At 34.3% G+C, this 23,012-nt stretch overlaps 5 protein-coding genes across 6 annotated transcripts; 1 reads left to right on the plus strand and 4 right to left on the minus strand.

Moving 5' to 3' along the window:
- Nucleotides 1-59: 59 nt before the first annotated feature.
- LOC126915485 (uncharacterized) lies at nucleotides 60-8,640 on the minus strand. Its single transcript, XM_050720202.1, has 7 exons — nucleotides 5,699-8,640; nucleotides 5,377-5,507; nucleotides 5,227-5,285; nucleotides 4,960-5,150; nucleotides 3,484-3,939; nucleotides 3,082-3,204; nucleotides 60-2,858 (listed from the first exon to the last, which is right to left on the minus strand). The coding sequence occupies exons 1-7, from the start codon at nucleotides 8,452-8,454 to the stop codon at nucleotides 197-199; spliced, it is 6,378 nt and encodes a 2,125-aa protein (XP_050576159.1). The 5' UTR covers nucleotides 8,455-8,640; the 3' UTR covers nucleotides 60-196.
- Nucleotides 8,641-10,126: 1,486 nt separating this feature from the next.
- On the plus strand, nucleotides 10,127-13,874 carry LOC126915475 (uncharacterized). 2 transcript variants are annotated; one of them, XM_050720191.1, is made up of 5 exons: nucleotides 10,127-10,399; nucleotides 10,681-11,683; nucleotides 11,844-12,006; nucleotides 12,164-12,385; nucleotides 12,662-13,874. In XM_050720191.1, the coding sequence occupies exon 5, from the start codon at nucleotides 12,802-12,804 to the stop codon at nucleotides 13,699-13,701; it is 900 nt and encodes a 299-aa protein (XP_050576148.1). In that variant the 5' UTR covers nucleotides 10,127-10,399; nucleotides 10,681-11,683; nucleotides 11,844-12,006; nucleotides 12,164-12,385; nucleotides 12,662-12,801; the 3' UTR covers nucleotides 13,702-13,874. The 2 variants fall into 2 exon arrangements, with proteins under 2 accessions (XP_050576148.1, XP_050576147.1); XM_050720190.1 differs by lacking the exons at nucleotides 10,127-10,399; nucleotides 10,681-11,683 and having other exon boundaries at nucleotides 11,756-12,006.
- A 76-nt stretch (nucleotides 13,875-13,950) lies between these two features.
- On the minus strand, nucleotides 13,951-16,502 carry LOC126915469 (uncharacterized). The gene is made up of 8 exons (XM_050720185.1): nucleotides 16,075-16,502; nucleotides 15,811-15,970; nucleotides 15,621-15,733; nucleotides 15,409-15,540; nucleotides 15,126-15,333; nucleotides 14,918-15,062; nucleotides 14,721-14,835; nucleotides 13,951-14,649 (listed from the first exon to the last, which is right to left on the minus strand). Exons 1-8 carry the CDS (start codon nucleotides 16,264-16,266, stop codon nucleotides 14,494-14,496), a joined length of 1,221 nt encoding a protein of 406 aa, XP_050576142.1. The 5' UTR covers nucleotides 16,267-16,502; the 3' UTR covers nucleotides 13,951-14,493.
- Nucleotides 16,503-19,863: 3,361 nt separating this feature from the next.
- On the minus strand, nucleotides 19,864-20,423 carry LOC126915334 (histone-lysine N-methyltransferase SETMAR-like). Its single transcript, XM_050719913.1, has 2 exons — nucleotides 19,987-20,423; nucleotides 19,864-19,888 (listed from the first exon to the last, which is right to left on the minus strand). Exons 1-2 carry the CDS (start codon nucleotides 20,421-20,423, stop codon nucleotides 19,864-19,866), a joined length of 462 nt encoding a protein of 153 aa, XP_050575870.1.
- A 935-nt stretch (nucleotides 20,424-21,358) lies between these two features.
- On the minus strand, nucleotides 21,359-22,482 carry LOC126915482 (flexible cuticle protein 12-like). Its single transcript, XM_050720199.1, has 2 exons — nucleotides 22,357-22,482; nucleotides 21,359-21,908 (listed from the first exon to the last, which is right to left on the minus strand). Exons 1-2 carry the CDS (start codon nucleotides 22,363-22,365, stop codon nucleotides 21,594-21,596), a joined length of 324 nt encoding a protein of 107 aa, XP_050576156.1. The 5' UTR covers nucleotides 22,366-22,482; the 3' UTR covers nucleotides 21,359-21,593.
- Between the last annotated feature and the right edge of the window lie 530 nt (nucleotides 22,483-23,012).

A 23,012-nucleotide genomic window follows, 5' to 3' on the forward strand; every position in this document is an offset into this window, starting at 1 on the left:
AATGAAAAGTTTACTTAATATTAATTAAATATTTTTAATTCAATAATTAGTTAACAAAATTATTTTTTATTAAATTTTGTAATTAACAATAGACTATAAAGCGTAGACAAGAGAACTAACGATACAACATTCACAAACTCGAACAGAAAAAAAAAACGATATAAATGAACAATACAACACAAAGCGAGGCCATAAATCATAAGACCTCGCAGCTAATGGTAAAATTTAAACACCAGAAAACGACAGAGCACAACATGCCGTAAACTAAAATTAATAAACTCTCTGTTGAGAATACCGAAACTTGTCTTTCCACTTTCACAACTTCCATCCTCATATCCCCGCAAAATTCTGGCTCGCATGTATTTGATATTTTTGTAACACTCTCAATTCTCCCGAACGTTACATCACCGATCTTGCTTATCATAAATTCCATCAAAGATCCTACGTTTCTCAAAACAACGCTGCTGGACGACCTTTTCGGAACTCCCAGGTCGACTGTTCTAAAACTGACTTCACTGAAGGAAGTATTCGTTGATAAATTAACAACAGACTCAAAGCTGTCTTCCTCAGATTCGCTGTTGACATCACTATGACGATCCAAGCATATTTCGCTTAACGCTGACGTAACTTCCGCTTTTCTGAGATCCTTCAATATTTCGATAACGGCGTTTCTACTGTCGTCTCTTTTTTGCAAAATGATCTTGACGACGCTGCTGCTTCTCGACACGCTTTTCGATTCCTCCTCGCACGTTTTACAAACTTTACGTATCTTCTCTTTTCGTCTCGATTCTTTATTTCGTTTCTTCAGATCGTTGCTTAATCTTCGTTTGTGTATGTCAAGGGCTTTGTACACGTTTCGAGCTCTGATGACGGCCACCTGAAGGGCAGCTACTATTCCACTGGAAACTATTCTAACAGGAGACTGACCTTCCTCTTTATTTTCCTCCTTAATTATCATAGACGATTTGTTGGATGTTAATGATATTTTCGATTCGTTGAAACGCAGTTCATCCATTGCGTCATCCTTTCTACAATTCGGTAAAGATTCATCGCATTCCTCGCGCATCTGATTTAATAAATTTTCAAACACTCGAGAACACTCTTTCGATGAATGTTTCTCAATTTTATTCCTCTTTTCAATGTCTGTGGACTCTGTATCGATCGATTTCGTAAACACATTTTTGCGATCTTTGTGCAAATCGTTTTGTGATTTGGAATTTTTTGAATCTTTATGCATTTTCGATCCTAAATCTTTCTTCTTAAGTTTAGTTACATGCTCGATAGTTACAGACTTGCAAACATACGACTTTCCTAACGATTTTGGGGAACTGCGGTTAAGCGACTCTGTCATTGAACACTCGTTTCTTCCTTCCTCTTCCGTTTGCGTCCCCGTAGCTTGCAATTCTATCGACGTTAAAGCGTCCTTCTCAGAAGTAGACTGCAAACATTTGGATATGTTACAGTGGATAACAGTCTGAGAATAGGCGTCGTTATTGTTTATAATTGTGCACGTAGCAATGTCTTTCGTTTTTGGCAAAGGAACTTCGCTTAAATCCCTCTCGTCGTTAATAAAAGTTTCAGATTTTCCGATATTTTTCCCTAAATCCTTCTCAATATCTTCTTCAATATCTTTGTCCAATTTCTCCTGGCAAGAATGTTCTTCCTTCAAAATCGTTTTTTTTTCAAAATGTCGATTATGTTCTATGTAAGAAGGTACATCCGCGAAGCTGATAGATTTCTTTTTTAAACCTTTGCAAGTTTTCTGTTTATCCCTTAGATATCTTTCAGCTTTATTTACCAAATCGACGTTAATACCCTGATCACAAAGGAATTCCTTCAACATGCTCAATGATACCGCATGAGAGTTTAGTCTCGTTTTCTCCTTTTTCATAATCGATGGATTATTCAGGATCTTCGACTCGGTACTCTCACATTTCTGTTGCTTTCTGTTATTATCGAGGAAGAGAGTGTTACTCTCTTGACAAGTGTCGTTCTCTTTGGATTTTTCATTTTTTTGTTTCAGCTCCGAAACATCTGGCGAAGAAATAGCGTTGGAAGAAGTTTGACAAGATTTCGTAGCTTCTACTTTGACGCTATCAATTGAGCTCGAATTAATATCCACAACACAATTCGTAGTAGTTGCTAAAGCAACGCTTAACTGAGATTTTGACTGAAAATGCTCGAAATGTTCATTTGTTGCAACATTTTTGGTATTTTCTTCAACGCTCGTATTTGGAACAGGAATAACATCTTTTGGCATAATTGGTATGGAAAGATTTTCAGGAAGATTCTCCGAAAAGTTCTTCGCTATCTGATGATCTTCTAGAAACTTTTCCTTCAACTGTACTTCGTTTAACTGACTTTTTTTATATTGCTCAGAATCGATATCCCTCGTAGGCTCCTCCTCGTTAATTTTCTTTTCTTCTTTAACTGCGATCGATTCGTTCGGTCGTTTGAAAACTTGGTTTGTTTTCTCTTGAACTTGATTTTTAGAACAGTACGTTGGTTTCTCAACATTTTTTCCTTCGTTCTTCTCTGCTTTGATAATTTCTTCGAGTGCTCGAAGGATCTCCGATTCTCTTGTGATTCTTTCATTAATAATATCACACACTGACGCGTTAGCGTAATTTTTTATGCTCCAGGCAGTCCTTTCCGATTCATTGAAATTTTTTGATGGATGTCGCAATGTTTTCGGTTTTGGTTTCGCTCTAGGACTAGCCTTCAAACTTGTGCTACTTCTTTTGCCTGTCGTTTTCAAAATGTCAATGGCTAGTTTAGGAGCAATATCTTTGTGTGGATATACCTCGGTAGACGGTTTCTTCTTAAATTCATTTCCTACTCGTCCATGTTTCTCTTCCCTAGATGAGTAATTTTCGTTAACGTTCAAGTATTTTTATTATATCACACACTGAATGTAATTGAAAATCTAGGAATCTAAATTATGTAAACACGATATAATAAAGAAGTATGAGAAGTATTGTCTTAAACCGGACGCTATGATTCTTTTCAAAGGAAATAAAAAGTTTCATGTAAACAATGTAGTTAGTTAAACAAAAATATATATATATAATAAATTCGTACTGGATGTAATTGGACATCTTCGTCATTCGTTTCCCGTTATCGTCTATAGTTTTCTCGACATTCGTAAGATTCGTCTTTACAAGTATATGGTCCACTGAAGCTCGTCGTTTATGCGCGGACGTCCTATTAAGTTTAACACATTTATTAAAATAATCAATCAATTGTCTTATTCGAAAGACATTAATTCGAATAACTAAATCGAATATAACATAGAAAATAGCAAGCATGAATCATCGGTAAGTCAGAATTGACCTACTTTTCATCCAAGAATTAAGGAGAAACGAAAGATCGTTATTAATAGAAAATTATAATACGATATTAGACTCAGAATTTGAGAAGTGTTTTTCTCGCTGTGCGATTCTTCGACAGTTTCTGTTAGATAGGAAGAAATGTATTATTTACTTTGCATTTTCCGGATACGTTTTTTCTCTGACATGTATCGCTGGACGAGTTTTCTGGCTCAACGTGGTTGCGCTGTTAAAAATAGGAATTTTGGCCGCACCTCCTGGCCTCCAAACTGGTTGTTGATTACTGGAAGCATGCTGCTTCTGACGAGACATCGTCGACGATTGCTTGCACTGATTTGAATTCGTACTCAACACTGTCTTTTTTGGTAGTTTCCCTTTTTCTGGATGGCGATAATTGTCGGCCATTTTTTTATCGGTAACAATTGTCTGCGCTTCATACAGATGCTTTTCTTTTTCCACGCATCTTCCAGGGTTTAAGCGTTTCGTGAATTTGCACTGTTTCAAAGAATTGACGGAATTTGAAACTACCGACATTTGAGTCTCCACGGTGCTCTCCTTTTTCACAAGCTCTGATTTTATATTTCTTGTCCGAACGGTACCAGTTCTTTGTCTGAAACGTGTGTTAACATTTGCTAAGTGGCATTTTATAAATAATACTACCTAGGAATGATTATCATCTATCTTCTTCCTCCATCGTTTTTTCCTGATTATACCAAGGACGAGATTATAACTTGAAATATTTGTATAGACCATCCTTTATATTAGGTCATCCGATAAGTTCGTGCCGATTTTTGCGCATACATTTCATGTGTCGATTTATAAACATACGGCGATAAGGGACCAATGCACTTGAAAAATGGAAAGAAGTTGTACAACGAGGGGGGGATTACATTTTTTCATGAAACTGAATGGTATGTAAACGATCTTAACATACATAACCGCTCGAAAAACGGAACGAACTTATGGGATGACCTAATAGAATGTATAGAAACAATACGTTTAAAGATCTTCGTGTACAAATTTATATTGTAGTATCGTGGACAAAAGGCCTAAGATATCGGCCGAATCATAAACAATGTCGCGAGAGCCGCGGCATCGTCGGGTACATCAATGTGTCCTCGATCCTTTCAAGTGAACAGTTTCGTGGAAAAGGCCTGAGTGACCCTGGCCACGGGCGTTTTCGGGACACGTGCCCGATAGGGCGGGAAAAGACAAAGAGACGCCAAAGGGAGTGTTAGTTGAGACGCCGGCGAGAACGAATGCAAAAGGCGTACAGTATGAGTTGAGAAGCGAGAGCGTGCGAGTGCAGACGCCGAAGACGAGAGTTATAGAGTTGCGAGAGTGATTTGAGCGGAATAAGACTTTTGTGTTTTAATTCAAGTTGAACATTTATCGTTCTCTGTCCAATTAATCTCTGTTATTTTCATTTATCTTAATAAATAGTATCAGGAGAATTTTACAAATCTAAATCATCCTAATCCTATCCTTTTTCCGATACTACAATATAGTAATATAAGAGTTTCTGAAACATTAGCTCATGAAGAGACGAACAAGAGCAAGACTTGTTCAACTTTATATCCGAGTATAATGGTTCTTAATATTTATTTATTTAAATCTGTTATAGAATTACTTGGCGTCGTTAATAGAACAGCTGTTTAATATACGACGTGGCATTCTACATCTTCCTGAACGTTTAACATTTTCTTTCTCTTCATTCTCGGATATCGCGTGTTTCACCAAACGTGAAATACTTTCGATCAAACAAAATATTTCGCTCACACAATATCTTGAAGTTAAGATCGTTTCGTTCAGAATACTCCTCTATAAATTTACGAAAAAACAATTGTTTAGAAGTAAGAATGGTAGCGAAATGGTATTCTTCTATTTTAGATATTACTTTTTTATTAATATGATGCCCTTGAAGTAATTCCAATTGCATTTGGTCGACGCGTCGTTCTGTAATACAAATTTTATCGTATTTAAAGACGAATGACTAAATGACTTTTAAATTACATCAAATAGATTTTCAAGAAACACATAAACAGACCTTGCTCTTCTAAAGTTGTTCTATTAATTTTTACAATTTTTATCATCTCGACAATATATTTCGCCAGTAGGTTAGCCATTTGCAATTCAGCTTCGTGGCTATCGTTCGAACCGTGAATGTAACTCTTGCACCTGTTTATCGTAATTTTTTAAGCTGTTCCAAAAGCAGAATCAACGTGAATAGAAACTTTTTATGTCCTTGCGTTGTTTAGCAAAAAGATCGAAGTTTAATCAAAATTGACCAAAAGCTTTGAAAATGATCTAATCGATGGGAAACGATTTTAATATTTCGAAAGAAACGTTCGTTCATTTTTATTTGATACCTAGTGATGGTTTTGTCCAGTAATTGTAACATCGCCGTCGGATTGACAGATTCTATCGAAATCGACACTTGCAATTTCATCCGAAGCCGTTCCATTCGTTGCCAATTGCTCGTCAATTGCTCGTGAATCTTCGTCAACATTTTACATACGTTCATATCCTCGTAATTAATACTATCTCGTTTCGATTCTCGCATAGCTATTTCATGATCGTTATCGTTAATCGCGATTCTCGTAATTTCCTTATCAACATCTGCAGAATCTCGTTCTTCTATATTTTTATCGTTGATTATCGATGATGGAACAGTTTCGCTACGCGACAAATTTTTATCGTCGACAATTACATCCTTATCAGTATCATTGCTTTTCTGATTTTCTTGCTTTTCGGCAATTGTCTCGGGTTTCTTCTCTCTCGACCAGTCTACGTCCGCATCTTTTACTCGAAGATTCGATTTCTCTTTTAAATGATTTATGCTTTCCGAGGATGATAAATTTCTTGAATCTTTAAGATCCTTAGATTCGTTATCCTGCAACGTTGTTTTCGAAGCTTTGCTTTCGTTCAAGCTCATGGAAAATTGTTTAGTCGCATTGTCACCAGATGCATCTAATTTACGCGAATCGATCTCCAAATTATTTTTTTGACATTTTTCCTTCACATTTTGAGCTTCCTTCTCAAGTGTGGATGAAACATCCATTCTCGCAGAGTCAACGTTAACGACAGACTTAGGAAGTTTTGAGAAATCTGAGTTTTCACTGGCATTGAGGTTGCCATTCTTCGTACGGAATTTTTCTGTATTATTCAAATTCTGTGACAAAGGAATTGAATCAACGACGTCTCGATGCTTTTCTTCGGAAGCTTCTTCCTCAATTGAAATGTCCTTTCCTCCGGTCTCTGTTGTTGCATCATTTGCCAATTCGGTGGATTTTGAAGAACTGGAACTCAAGAATTTGCGGCAGTTTTCATTAGCAAAAAGATCATGACTCTTTGTCACTCTTGACAGAGCAGGAATTGAACGAATGTTATTTGATTTATCATCGCTATTTTCTTCGTTTCTCGCTGATGAATCCTCCTCTTCCGTTGAAACAATATTACGCATATCTTTGTTACATTCCAAAGAACGTACGTCTTCGATGGTGTTAGGATCGTTACGTTCGACAAATGATTTTTGTGATTTTAACACTTCGACGTCATTTTCGAAGGTAGACGAATGATTTAGATCGAACGATTTCGAACGAATAGACTGTCTCGCGTTATATTTTTGCGGATCGTTAGACGCTTCAAATTTGTCGATATTCTCTCCGTTTCTTTTCTCAATCTTTTCCTCTATACGCGATTTTTCAATCGCGTCGAAAATTTTAATCAAATTTACATCGCGATCAGCTTGAATCTTTTCCGACGAAGATGTAGAATCTTCGTCCAAGTAATTTTGTCCATTCATCTGCATTATTCCAATTTCTGCGCGACTTGTGTTAGCAATACGATTTTCTCGGTCTTCGGTTAATTTAAGGACGGTATTTTCTGATATATTCTTCTTGGAAACTCTACCAGCTGTGCTATTTTCTTGCCTACATCTTTTCTGAAAATCTTCGTTGGTTTGATTATTTTCTTGTATGTATCCTTTCCGCAAATCTTCGTCAATTAGACCATTGTTTTTTTCTCGAAAATCTCGAAAAACTAGAACATTATTTGCAGCGCATTCTTTCTCGAAATTTTCATCCGTTCGACAATTTTCATGCGTGTATTTTCCCTGAAAATGTCCACTAGTTTCATCTTTCTTTGGTCCATCACTTTCCTGTAAATCTCCACTAATTTCCATTCTTCCATTAATCAAACAATTTGTTTCATTACTTTTCTGCTGCAGATCATCACTGCCCTGATCACTTTCCTGCGTGTATCTTTTCCGAGAAATGTTATCAACATTATCATTACGCTTAACGCTTCCCACGTTTTCGTTATCGATCGTATGCATTTCTTTCTTCGATATATTCAACTTTATCTTCGATAGAATCTCATTTTTCCCGGGTACGATTCTAAACTCTTCGTCATCTTCCTTTGGAAGAACTCTCATCGAACACGATTGCCGATTTATATCAAGTCCTGTATCTAAATTATTCTCACTGCTTCTTCCTTTCTTATTCGAGAAAATTTCCACTAATTCCAAAGGATCGCTAAAAAGCGTATCTCCAATAGCTCTATCCTCTACGTTTCGTATTCTTTTCGAAGAAACTTTATCTTCTTTCTCCGACGAAGAACCAACGCGGTTTTCTTGCGTCGTTGGATCGAGAAGGCCTAATCCAACATTAATTTCGACGTTTGCTTCGAAGGGCTGATTACCTTCATTCAAAGAATGTTTAGCAGATGTGACCTTTCTCGAAGAATCAACGGGTTCAGAAAATTGATTACTTGCGGATACTGTCTTTTTAAAAGATGTTTTTGAGTCTATCTTAAACACAGTGGTACTTGAAGAAACATCTTCCCCTTGCAGCGAAGAGACACTCGATGTCATTTGAAAATGTATTTCGTGTGTTTCGTCGACAAATTTTTCTACGGAACAATTATTTTGGTTCGTGGAGGTGCTACAATTCTTGCTGCAACTCTTAGGCGAAACTTTAGTATTACCATAGAATTCTTCGTTTAAAGAAGCCTGTTTCATCATCAACTCGTTTATCCTTAAAATTTCTCGGAGAACGTGTGCTTCGTAGAATAACGCTTCGTTTTGCGCGGAATTGTTATCATTTGGCATGGTGAACGATATCATTCATACGGAATCCAGTCAAATAATAATGTTACCACGTTGCAGAAAGGGAACAGCGATATGACGAAGAAAAATAAAATATTTTATATCGAGACGAACATAATTTCAGGATTAGGGTTAATGTGAAATTTGGTATGTGAACGTCATGTATGCTTTCAAATGTTCTTTGTAGTTAATTAAATCTCGAATAGGTAACATTTGCAAAGCGGATGTGAGCTTCATTTTCGTTCCATATTAGACGAATGTACTGTAAAAAGCAGTATGGAATAAATTAGAAAAGTTGTAATTATGTAAAAAGTTATATACCAAATAGAATATATCATATATTCTACTATGTAGTGTACGAAAAATAAAATGCAGCAAAGTATAATATATATAGTGGTATAACAGTATGGTGACATAATAAAAGGCAACATAAAGATTAAATATAACGAAGCAAATTGTACTATGTAATGTACGAAAAATAAAATGCAGCAAAGTATAATATATATAGTGGTGACATAATAAAAGGCAACATAAAGATTAAATATAACGAAGCAAATTGTACTATATAATGTACGAAAAATAAAATGCAGTAAAGTATAATATATATAGTGGTGACATAATAAAAGGCAACATAAAGATTAAATATAATGAAGCAAATTATACTATATAATGTACGAAAAATAAAATGCAGCAAAGTATAATATATATATGGTGGTATAACAGTATGGTGACATAATAAAAGGCAACATAAAGATTAAATATAACGAAGCAAATTGTACTATATAATGTACGAAAAATAAAATGCAGCAAAGTATAATATATATAGTGGTGACATAATAAAAGGCAACATAAAGATTAAGTATAATGAAGCAAAGTAAAATAGAATAAAGTGTAATAAAATAAAATATACTACAAGCTATAATATATTTAATCATCGGTATTCAATCATCGGTATTCGGGCAATCAATAATATTGTAAAATATATTTCGAGGTTTTCAACGAAAATAAGGTTTGTCAATAAATATTAACAGTATCGTATTGACAATACATATTGACTCTTTTAGTTGAGAATTTTGAAATATTGACAATATACACGTTTATCGAGAGTCTGCTGTATAGATCCCTTTATTCGATATAATAAAACACAACGATGCGATAAAGTTCGTTCTAATAATTAATTGTGGCGCAGTGAAAAAAAAAAGAAATAAAAGCTACGTAGTTTTTATATTAATCTCAGGAAGTAAGGTACGTATTATCGCAAACACCCGATATCACTTGGAAACATATCGCATTAACATTATACGTAAGTAAGTAGAATATAAGAGAAAACGCAACAGTACGTAACTTTAAAAGTTATTAGATAGATGATTCATTTTTCATTCTAAAATTGATATCACTCTGGAGAATATCAATGAAAAGACTTGGTCATATCTGGATCAATTGATTAGTTCCATTACCTTTAATCCCATTTTTATTTAGAAAAAGCGATGTAAAAATTCTAGAAAAGCAGTTCAAAATTTATTTACGTGTAAGTTCTATAGAATATCGGAAATATTTCAACGATATTCGTAAATCTGCCGAATAATCGAGAAAGTAGCTGCGGTCGTAACCCCACAGCACTGAAAACGTCGATAAGAGGCGAATTTTATTTTGTTTTCCGTATACGTCATTTTTGATGCAATATTTTTTACCAGGTTAAGAACAGAACGATAATTAAATAAACGACTATATCTTAAAACGTGAACGGAATAGGAGGACTATTTCTGGAGCTGGCGAGGATTTTCGAAGGATTTCCGAGTTGCTCCAGATTGCACTGCGCTCCAACATTTTTGCAATTGTATCCTGAAACCGAGGGGGATCATGATCGCGAAACCAAGCGGATCAATGGATTGTCCGTATTCGTTAAAGAAACAGAGCAACGTATAGAACGCAGAGAGATTCCGCGGAAAACCGATAAAGCCAAGTATACGAAGTATAAAATATTAGATAAAGAGTTTTCCTTTTTTGTCATAAAGCGCTTTAATTGCACTGAGAAAAAGATCGTATTAAAGGCAGAAAACTTATCAAACCTTTTGTTAGAGGAAAAGAAATAGAGATATATATTGACGATCTAAATTATTGTTTTTAATGAAAAATTTTCCCAAACGTATGTTGGAATATTTATCTGAATAAGATGCCATTTTATTAGACAGATAAATATAAGAAATAGAAAATAACTGTTACAAGTAAATTAACGTATTTCAGCGACTGTAAGAGTTGGTGCAGATCGATTTGGAGTTCGACCAAGAGGAAACGAGTTCGTACAGGGCCGGTCTTTCGCAAGAAGGGAGGAAAGGTGGTATTTAATTTTCAACACTTCGTGAAACCGGAGATAATCATCGAGGAATACACTCGCGTGAACATTTACAACAAGTAATATTTAGTTTTCTAAATGAAATATAATAACGATTAGAGAAGACATTCTTTCACGGTAAGACTAATTAAGCTTTTCTTTGTAATGCCGATCAAGCGAATGCATTAAGCGAAAAGAAAGGTCTGTGATGTTAGTACGAGAACAATGGAAATTGCAGTTTTGAGATAATGAGGTGTTGCATGAAACGGTGGTAGATTTTTCGAAAACGCTGATTTCTGAAATTTCACAGGCCGCGTCTAGTCAAAATTAACAAGAAAGAATCGCCGAAATCTGCGTCGTGCACTCGTGAAAAACAAGTTTCTACGGAAGCGATTCCTCGTCAAAGCAAATCTAAGTGTGAAAAGACACGAACGAATATCGATGCTAAAGTCGAAGAAAAGATAGCTGGATGGAGGTTAAAGAAAGTTAGATATGGATACTAATAATGAATAAATATTAATATAAGTATTATCACGGATCAGCATATCTTCTAAAATTCCTTGTAGAAAGATTTTTTATCCAAATTATTTTGTAAAATATAAGAAGTGCAGTCGTGTAAAATCTTCAGAAGGAAAACACATATAGAGGAGCAAAATTTGTTTCGATGTTACAATTATGATCTTATTATCGAGCCTGATATCGCTTCTTTATTTTACTTTTTCTCGAAGCGCTAAAATTAATTCTTATATCGATTGTACAGTTGAACTTTACGTTTATTTGAACTTTAATCTCGATAATCGTGTTTTATAAAAACATCGCATAGAGAAACGTAAATTACAGCGATGTACACAGAATTTTATAAGAAAATCTGTGTAAATATGAAGAAAGTCTGTGTCAATATTCTTCTTCGTTACTGTATGTAATTGTTCCCCCCCCCCCCCAAAAAAATGTTTACTTTTTAATTCTCAGTTTGCTAACTTTATCATGTTTATGTATATTGAATAAATATTTACATCTACTGTTTTAATATGAATTGTTTATTCAAAATGATTAACATATCAGAAAATACTCATAGTCCGTAGAAACCGTGCCAAAGAAGACAAGAAGGACTCCAAAAAGAGTTACAGCAACGCATAATTTTATATATGAGTTCAATCCATTTGGAAATCCAACATCCACTTCCAATAATTCAACGACGGTGAAAGGAATTCGAAATCTGTTGAATGTTGGAGAAGGAGGTATAATATACATATATACGTGTGTATATATATAACTTTGCAAAAGAACAGGAAGCTATTTTATTTTAAATAAAATTTGACCAAACCTGACAAATGATATGAATTTCTTTCTTTCTCTTTTCAATTAAAGATGTATATTTTCTTATTGTGTTTCTAGATTCGCTTTTCAGACATACAAATAACACGCAAAATTCCACTAATGTTCGGCCACATACCACGGCAGAATTACCAAAATTGCACTCACGTAGCGATACCCTGCGAAGAAATTCAGCAAGACACGAAAATATAACTAATTATGGGAAAACTGCAAATTTACCTACGATAAAAAGGCAGGAAATAGGCGACGAGCTACGATTGGCTAAAGCTCGTAACGATAGACGTAAGATTTTTATGCATGTTATTTTTAATTAACATACGCTTGCATTGAAATTAATATATAAAATATTAAAAAAAAAAAAATAACGATTCTGTATATTTTTAGCATCTTTTTAAATTAGATTAAAAAGTGATTCTAATTTAGAAGTAAAAGATCATTTCCAACTTATTTTTATTTATTTATATCATACGTATATTTCAATGAAGTTTTCATAAATTTAGTTTTTGCCAGAATCAGAACGTTCAAATTATAATAACGTTTAAAATTCTGATTTTCTAGGAAAGCTTGTCAGCAAAATTGATCAAGAAGTTGAGAAAGTAAAGTCAGATTGGCAAGCATTACGTTCGAATAGCGAATGGACGCAAAGTAAAAATTTTGCAAGTGACCGAACGAGAAAATTGTATGATACGCTAGAAAAAATGACACAAGAGATAGATAAAATGCAAAAATCCTATTTGGATCCAAAATCAAACCAATATTTGCACCGAGGCGCAATGAAAGCCTTAGATCCTCCAGATTTGTCTTTCGAAGAAAAGGCGGCGAAAGTTAAAAACATGCTGTTCCCTAAAGAGAATAAAAAGATAGTTGACGGAACGTTGAATAATCTATCAAACACGTTAAAAGGTAGTTTATCAGGCGTAGTTTCATCAAAAGATATACCCAATAAAGAAGTGGAAAAGAGATCGCTTCTTTCCAATATGCAATCTCAAAATGTTAAAAACAATACAAAATTAAGTAATAACTTGCCGTCGAATCTTATTAAGCGAAATACAAGTGCAAATAATCGGAAAAATTTAAAAAAGATTAATTCTGATACTGAACAATATTTGAGCAATTATATTAATGAAGCAGAAAAATTTTTTGTTAATAAAGAAGAACCAAAAATTAAAGAATTAGAAATCCATCCAGAAGATGTATCAGATATACTGAAAAAGCTGAATATAAATTCTGTTGATATATTTGATATTGCTAATATCACTGGAGAAGATTCTCCATTACAGAGTGTGGAAAGAATGGGAAGTAGACAAATGCAAAGTTCTGTACAAACAATTATGGATCAAGAGATTGGAAGTGGAAAAGTGAAAGAGGAAGGAACTACAAAAATTTCGTCATTAAAGGAAGATGATCGTTTAACAGAACATAATAATGTGTTAAATTATGATACTTCCATTCAAACGAATATTAAAGCTATACATCGAGACAATGTTTTTATAGAAATGGGTTTGCACGCATTGAGTAATAATTATCCTCAAAATGCTTTGATGCGTGTTCTTCAGTCTGAATATCTAAAAAAGGATAGAACGTTAAAACCTATGTAGAACTTTAGATATTAGCAATATTAGTGAAACTAAAATACATTCCATAAAATTGAATTCACATTTGTGATTAAATAGGATTATATAATAAAATTAAATAGTATAAAAAGAAAGATGTAGGAAGTAATATTTGAAAGATATTTTAAACCACATAGAAAACATATTTTTTTCATTAAATGTAGTACATTGCTTAATTATAATATGTTTCTATGTTGAAAGTGCTTCAAATATATATATATATATAAATTGAAATATGTGAAAATTAATTTCTTTGTTTTTCTTTTATATACAGTCTTATGTTTTACAGAATATACATTTATCTTCTATATTAAAAAATGAGAATTCTTATGTATGTGTTAAAACGTATCACAAGGTATTTTTGTTAGCTATTATTAAAACATATACAAATTAAAAACAATAATTAGTTAGGCTACTATATTTTACAAATTGGTAAGAGAGTCATTCAGCCAATTCCATTGCGTGCATAAAATTATGGCACTGTTCTAATGAATGACCTGCATTACGTTGACGTAAACTGCAAACTGAACGCAAGGAATATATGAAATTCTCTTATAGCATACATGCCCAGTATTTTGATATGTTTTCAACTAACCAATGTACGATGTATGTATAAACATGCCATACCGGTATCATATAAATGTTTAAAATTTTCATTAAAAATCGTATCCAGCGATCATGATCTAGGAAGGTATGCTTGTATAAGTTCTTATCAATCATGTTTCTTCGTTGACTCCGATAATAAATACTTGCAAACTTCATTTTAGTCAGCACATATCACAATACTGGAAGCGCTGAACTATGACTTTGGTATATGATGGCCCCTGTAAAATTAATTGCTGCTGCCAACATGAAAACAGGCAACCAACGACCATGTGACGCGGTCACTAGTTCAGCTGTTAACGGACCACACAAAATACCCGGTATCGTTGCCTAAAAATATTCATATAAATTACTAATCTATTTGTAAAATATTTATCATGCTAATAAAAATAGCTACGTACTATAGTGTTAGAAACCGCAAAAGTGATTCCCGCGTGATTTGGTGCTATATCCGCGTGATTACTAAGATGTCCTGCAGAATTACACGCACAGAGTCCCATAGATATTGACACGAAACTATAATAAAACAAAATCTAATTATATTGTATAATTAGAATAAAAATTATTGTATACGTACTAATTTAATTTTGATACTAACATTACTGCAGCAAGTAAATTGTCTACAGCACAGAATGCTAATAAAAATGCACCTGGTCCAATCAAACCTATGTTTGTCATTAATCTTCTTACAGATAAGACTGGCCATCTCTTCTGTATTAAATTGTCAGCACTATGTCCAGCAACTGTAGAGATATTTAATTTTCAATTTTTAGCCATTTTTTTATTAGATGTTAAATAATACATACCAATACCAACAAGAGAATTCACAATATATGGAAATGCTGTGAAACTAATACTTTCTTTATTGACAGAAAGATTTCTAGCTAGATAAGTTGGCAACCATTGCATTATTATGTAATTGCTCCAATTCATTGCAAAATGTGCTATATACAATGCCCATAAAGGCCAATGAGAAATGAATTCAGTCCAACGCAGATTTCTATTTTGTGTTACCTTCAAATTATGAAATATTAATTCATCCTTAAGTATTATATTCATACAAGATAACAATTTAAATGAATCGACTACCTTAGGTACAAATAGTGGAATTTCATCCTGGGAATTAGTTTCATCGTATAACATTAGCCACAAAAGCGTCCATATGATGCCAATTGTCCCAAATAAATAAAATCCTGTTTGCCATAACAGATGAGGACACAGCTGTAAGTATCGTGAATGAAGCAATGGTCGATAAATATTTCCAAATAAATAGCATTTCATTATATAAAATTCAAACTTACAACAGATGCAACAACTTGTCCAACAGAGCCAGCTGCTACAAGATATCCAAATGCTCTAGATCGTTCTTCTACAGGGACATTGTGTGCAAATAGGTGAAAAATAACTGGCAGGCCTAGCAGCAATAGACAGCGATAAATAAAACACTGTACTTTATGAAACTATTTATATATCTGTTTATTAAAATCTTACCCAGGCCTTCTCCAAGTCCCAAAAGAACTCGACAAATAATGAGCAATGGAATTGATTGAGCCAAGATTGGAGTTACAACTGTGCTAACAGACCACAGTAAAACAGCCAGCATTAATACCATTTTACATCCAAAACGACTCGCTGTATTTGCACCAATAATCTAATGTAAAAATTAATAAAATAAATACAATGAATGCGAATAGTATCTTAAACTAAAAATGAATAAATCATAAAAGATTTATAATATTAAATATTCGAATATACCTGACTAGTAAAATAACCAAAGGCAAAGGCAGAAAGTATCCAGCCTTGCCAGTACAAGTCCCATTTAAATTCATCGGTCATGGGAACGATTGCTATAGGCATTATAACTCGATCTGCCGCATTTATGAAATTTGCGGCGGAGCATAATGCCACGATTCGCGAAGTACGTGGAAGCATTCGGAATTTCGGCATGTTTGGTCGATATTTCAAATCAGTTACATCGCATAACTAATTCGGTATTTCTAACCTCGATGGTACATTAATTTAAACATTTACTATAATGTAATATCATTCGATAATGTATGATTGTTAATAGAGAACATCATCACGTGTTTGATTTGCACCCAGTTAAATGGTTTGCTACAGTTAATAAATCTCATAAAAACAACACGTAAAAAGTATCCACATTGTCATACTCGAAACTTACAAGACGTGTCAAATATTGCGATTGTGCGACGTGTGCAATTTTGTTTGCAAATCTTATCTATAGATGGTGCACAAATCTGCTGTGGCAAAAAGGAAAAAAGTGTAACTGTAGATAACATAGAAACAAACTTAATACCACCGATAAGGTACGGAATAGACGTGACACCATTGATTCAGGACAGGATAGATGTGACATCACCGACGAGGTATAGAATATATATAACATTTGTGATATCCATTTACCGATGTCTTGCTGTTTTACCGGCACAGTTATCGAAAACTTTTGTATCTACTGTTGCTTCATTAATATGATATATAAGTAGATATAATATAAGGTTTTGAATATAAGTACTTATTAATGATTAAATATTCTATTCATTTCTTTTTAGCATTGAGCAAGTAGAGACAAGCCGAAATTACAGATTTGGTATGTGTTGGTTTTGGATGATGCAGCAATGAGGGCACCTGCTCGCTGTGAAAATCCATTCATTAGCTATGAATTTGGGCCTTCATTAATTCTCTTTTTTGTTACGTTAGTTTTAATAACAACTCAATGCCGGAGACGCGTCATAAAAATCAGTTACGGAAAGTTTTTTGCGAGTTGCACTCGCAGTTACTGACTACTGCCATCTAGGAATTATACAGTCTGACCTAAAACGACGTGCGCTAGTCATCGAAATAAACACTATTGAAGTTAAACACCGAGTACTTTAATAACACCCTACACGTCCTGTTTCGACCGTTCGCGGAGAGACGCGCTCGCGAGATAGCACGTCAATGAGAGTCGTAAATTCCTGTTACGATGAGATAATCGATGCCACGAACTGATCGATCCCCTTATTTGTGTTAGGATAATAGGGGTGGTTCAATTGAGTATACACTGAATTAACAGGTATAAATTACAGTTTATTCAAACAACTAGTTGACTAGAGAGATATAAATTGATAGAGTATAATTAGGTTTCGATTGGTAGACAAAGTTACAGTGTAGAGTACGCGACGTAAGCTTAGGTGGTGACGGGTCAAAAAATGTATAACGACTGACTTTTTGTGAAGATGATGCTGCGGAGGAAAACTTGTGATGGGTGGGTCTAAGAACATGAAATGAGCTGATTTGTTAAGGATAAGTTTTCGTTTGTCGAAGATGAAAGGACACCTTCCCTTTGGAATTCTTGGGAAAACCCCAATACTTTAGTCTTTGTGATTTAACCTGATTATAATCGTCCGAGATTTGTAATAGTGAGCTTGAGCTCGAAGTGACAACTAGTCGCTGAACGTAGCCGCGGTCACGGGATGAACGTTTTTACCTAATAGAGGTATAGAGTAATTGTATAGCTTTCCTTAAAAAGAAGTAGTTGTAGCGGTACTCGACAGTAAACATTCCAATGGTTTCTGCCCCGTGGCTCGCCACACACAGACAATATTCTTCGGGCAAGATGATTACCAGACGTCGATGCATCTCCACAGTACATGTTCAGCTAGCCTGAGGACCCGCTTTAGGATTTAGTTAACTAAAGTCCTTCAAACGGACAAACAGTCTTTATCCTAACAGTCCCTAAATCTATCACCTACTACGGGTAGATACGGGAAATTTGCTTTTCTTACGATCGACGCTTCCGGCTAGTAACTTTCTCTCATGGGCGGCTAGCCTCCTTCTCTAACCACCAACATAGAAATTAACCAATTAACAGCCACGTCCATTTCCCTCACTTTCCGAACGAAGGTTTTCCTCAACGAATCTGATGATCTCGTGTCCTGAGACACACCCCATCATAGTTTTCCTCTGCAACATCACCGTGGCGGAGAGGAACACTGGGATCTATGGAATCCAACTATGGGGAACAGCAAGTAATTCCAACATTGGAATACTTCAACGCTTCCAATCGAAAACGCTAAGATTCCTAATAAATGCACCCTGGTATATTACCAACGAATTTTACCATCGCGATCTCAAAGTACCCACAGTCAAAGAAGAAATAACAAAATATAGCAATAGATATAGTAAAAGAATCAACAAACATCGAAACTTCCTAATTACTAAATTACTTAATACGTTGGACCAGATCCGCAGGCTAAAAAAGCACTATCCATTAAACCTAAGCGCAAGATTAGACCTAAGCATAAGTTAATAAGAATTAACTTATTATAGATAGTATAACTAACTTATAATTAGAATAAGTATTAACTTATTATAATTAATCAATTCTCGCATTGAGGATTTTGAGTAAGTTTCTCTGACGTGGCGCAGTGACATGGCGCAGTGACAACTTATTATAAATAATTAGCCATGTCACTGCGCCACGCCAGAGAAACTTACTCAAAATTCTCAATGCGAGAATTGATTGTAAAATACTTGTAAAAAAAACTTTCATGTTCCAAGGATGAGGTAGTTGCTGAGAGTTCTAAACATGTTCAAATCCGTTACTTCTATGTTAAGAATTGTGTGTCAAGGGGTATTTTAGATTATGTTTATATGCCAAGTTCTGAGAATGTTGCAGATATTTTTACCAAAGGTCTAAATGGGATTAAGACTTAATGTTTTACCAAAGCTATGGGGCTTCTAGAAACTATGATCAAAGAGGAGTGTTGAGGAAAATATTAGGTTGGTATGATCACTAGTTCTTACATGCAAAGTTGGTACGACTACTAACGACGTTCTTTTGTTTCCCTGCCCGCCACGTGTTAATTATCAGAGAATATCCGGTGTGTTGTAATGGCTGTACTTGGTGATGAAATACAGAGTATACAAAACTAATCTGTGTGAATCAATTAAATATCGAACCTCAAAATCTATTTAATAATAGCAGTAGATATCTGGTTGCCATCTTGCTCGCGGTGTGTGGCCTGGTCTAGGTAGAGAGTCACTAGACGTAACACGTCTTCCACTTTAATGTTATATTCCAGAAATCATAAAATTTCTAAGAAACAATGACATATTGCTGAGATATGACCTCAAATTTTTAATATCTTCAAGTATTTACATACATTGGTTTGTTTATTTATTTAATTTTATTATTTAATTTATGTTGAATTTTTGAAGCCTCACTTCAACTTATGAAAATGATCAGGATGGAGGGTGAGAAGTAGACAGAGCTAAGGATAAATTATAAAATATTCGAGTTATTGATTAAATTTTAGAAATTATACAATAATCTTTATAAATGAAACTAATTTTATAGTAATTAACGTACTTAATTATTTGTGTTTCGCAGAACTTAGATATAGTAACAAATAAAACGTAATTCTTACTTGAATAATTCAAATTTATTTTTATAATATAATTATTGTACAAGAATTTCTTTAAAACTAATATAAATTAATAGTAGCATGCAATATTTTAGGAACTAATAATTTATGCTATTTGTTACAATATAAATACATTTGTAAGCCTTAAACATAATTTCAAAATAAGGAATATAATGTGACAATGTTAGTAACAATTATTTAAAACTAATTACAACTAATTGATATAGTGAAGTTTCTATACCTCCTGTTGCAATTCCAACTTTTATTCCCAGTAATTAACTTTTTTAAAAATGGCTCTCTTTGTTGCGTTGAATTAGCAAATCGCATGTCGAAATTCGATTCAGGAGATTGCTTTCCGTCAGTTGATGGGGGACCCACACTTCGCATTCGAATCGTTGTTCGCGGAATGTTTAGAGCATCTGCTATCTCACGGACACTAGATCTTGGGTTTTCATCGAGGTAGGCCTTGATAAGGTCAGTATCAGTGGTGGATGGACGTCCGCTGCGATCTTCATCTTTCAGATTAAAATTTCCGGCTCTAAACCTCCTAAACCAATTCTGGACGGTTTGAACAGTTATAGACCGATCGCCATAAACGTCATAAATCTCCTTTGGTGTACTGTCTTTTTTAAAGCAGTGAAACATAATGTAACAAAAATGCATCTTTTCGTCTTCCATCTTTCACCATGCAAAAAAACACTTTCTACTAACGTTGAGAACTGTTCTCTTGCCTTACCAGAGGATAACTAGTAATCACACAATTGACTGTAGAGTGATCTTTTTCTTTTTCTTTCTTTCTCAAAGAGAGGAAAATGCTATTATTCTTCATCTTTTTTTTTTACGGAACTGCTGTGATCACTGCAACGCGTTCGTCGCTCCTCTTGCCATTGCCCTCTGAGGTTTCCTTCTAGTCCACATTACCACCCTCCTTAGAGCCGTTAACTCCTCACTCCATCAATAGTTCCTAATCCTTTTGCCCGTCGGTTTGCTACTCCTTTGTTTATACTTATTATCAATAAAAATGCTCCTACCGTTCCAACAGAACGTGTGTCCACCTCTTATGCTGATTGGTACGATACCCTTCTTAGTTAGCATGACCATAAGGCTCGCACCTCTTCGATCAGTTTTATACCCCCCCCCCCTCCCCTCCCCACACTGGCGATTATCATTGTGGGATGGCTCTTCTTGATTATCCGGATCATGATCTCCGTTTCGCGTAAGTATTTATTAGTTCGCATCCTGACCAACCTTAACCAGGATCGCTTCACTTCTTTTGCTAGTTTATTTCTCTCTCCTCTCTTCCCTACTTCCTTTGCTGTCATACACCTCAACATTTGCCTTATCTGTTGTACTCCTAATCCTCCTTCGCCTGTTCACAACCGTCCATATACATATTGTATTTAATTCATTCGTCATTTAATTTAGAAGAATATACAGTAACTAATGAGAACATTATCGACAATGGTCACGTTTATTTCATATCTCTTTTGTGGCTATACATCAGTACATACACATAGATATGTATAGGCACTATGTATGAAATACATGCATGTGTAAGACAGGATGGAAATATAATACTTATGAATAAAAGAGTGTATATAAAAACAAGAAGCTTGTTTAATAATTATAGTATTTATTATACATTAGTATAAGTATGTTACAAAACAGAAATGTATTACTGTACATTTGTACAATTGTTTTTATGGTGAGATACGCATAAAATATGTACAATATAGATTTCAACAACAACAAAATCAATCTAATGTAATCGCGGTTCTCGTCTTAATTCGTAGATGGTACTTGGAGTGTGGCAATAGGTCAACGTCATGTGTCAAATATTTGTATCATTTAAACATGGGGAAGATGTTCTCCCTGTGGATGGAAACCATCCTTGTCGGCAACGTAGTTCACAGTGTATGCAACATTGGTAACTGGATCGACAAAGGAGAAGCTGCCGCGAACTGTCAGGTGTTGTCCATCAGATCCACCATTGACTACTTCTGCAGATTCCTGTTTGGCTTGTCCGTCGGAAAGTTGGTAACCGTAGTTATAACTGCCAAGACCGATATTATCAGAAGGAGTTTCTTTTACGACGATTGCTTCCTGATTTCTTTGCAGAGGAACTGCTACAGCAATAGCGACAAAGGCGGCAAAAGCAATGATCTAAGAGAAATTAAAGTACATTTATTAATTAAATAGCATTAAATAGCAACAAAGTTAGGAAATAAAAATTTACAATTGATAAACTGCCTATAATCAATTCATTTTTTATGTACACATTTATAATTAATTATTTTTGTTAGCGTGTTACTATATCAAATATATCTATACAAAAGAAATTTGTAATATTTTTACCTTTAAATATACCTCGACAATACAGTAATACAGATTAAAAAAATGAAAATAATAAAAATTGCAAATTTATTTGTATCTAGAATATGTAAAGGAGAAAGTTATACGTGTAGTAAATTAAAATTAGACAAAGATTAATATAAATAGAATATTGAGCATTTTATGTTCTTCTAATTATTTTATAATCAGGCTTTTTTCAATGATTTTATACCTATTTGAACTTGTAATTGATCTATGTATCGTTTACTATGATACCTACGGTTTTCATTTTGAGGATGGGTGTGTATGTTTGGTTAGTCCCGATTGAAAGACTGATGTCGATACTGAGATTCGTCCCGAATTTTATAGTGGCCCCCTTCTGCCAAAAATTGCACGGTTGCACGGTAAACTCACCTTTCACCTTTCCTAGTCCTGTTAAAGGCACCTTATGATTGCTCGACCTTCGTTGTAAAAGTGTGTTAGTTTGGCGAAATCGAAGATCGCGAATTGATTTTTTATGAGATTTTATAGAAGATTCCCCTGGAAGACTGATTTAAAATAAGTTACGGTTAATTATAGAAGTAATGAATATATTTGTATACTTGATGACTACAACTGAATTAAGCTACATATGTTATCTATGTAGTTTAAGTGATGAAAGAAAGTTGTAGGAAAAGGATAGTTCTCAGAATAATTTTATATTTCCGAAAACGTAGAAAAATTCCATCTAAATATATCGATAATTTATTTAGTTTATTGTAATATGTAATAAATCTCAATAAACTAATAGAACACGTAGTATGTAATTATATTAAATAGGTAACCTAATATCTAGTTTAGATTGGGCTTAGGTTGGGGTTAGGTTGGGTTGCTAGTTTGTTTCTCTCTCCTCTCTTCCCTACTTCCTTTGCTGTCATACACCTCAACATTTGCCTT

Source organism: Bombus affinis, chromosome 4, assembly GCF_024516045.1.
Source record: "Bombus affinis isolate iyBomAffi1 chromosome 4, iyBomAffi1.2, whole genome shotgun sequence".
In the NCBI taxonomy this organism is placed as follows: domain Eukaryota; kingdom Metazoa; phylum Arthropoda; class Insecta; order Hymenoptera; family Apidae; genus Bombus; species Bombus affinis.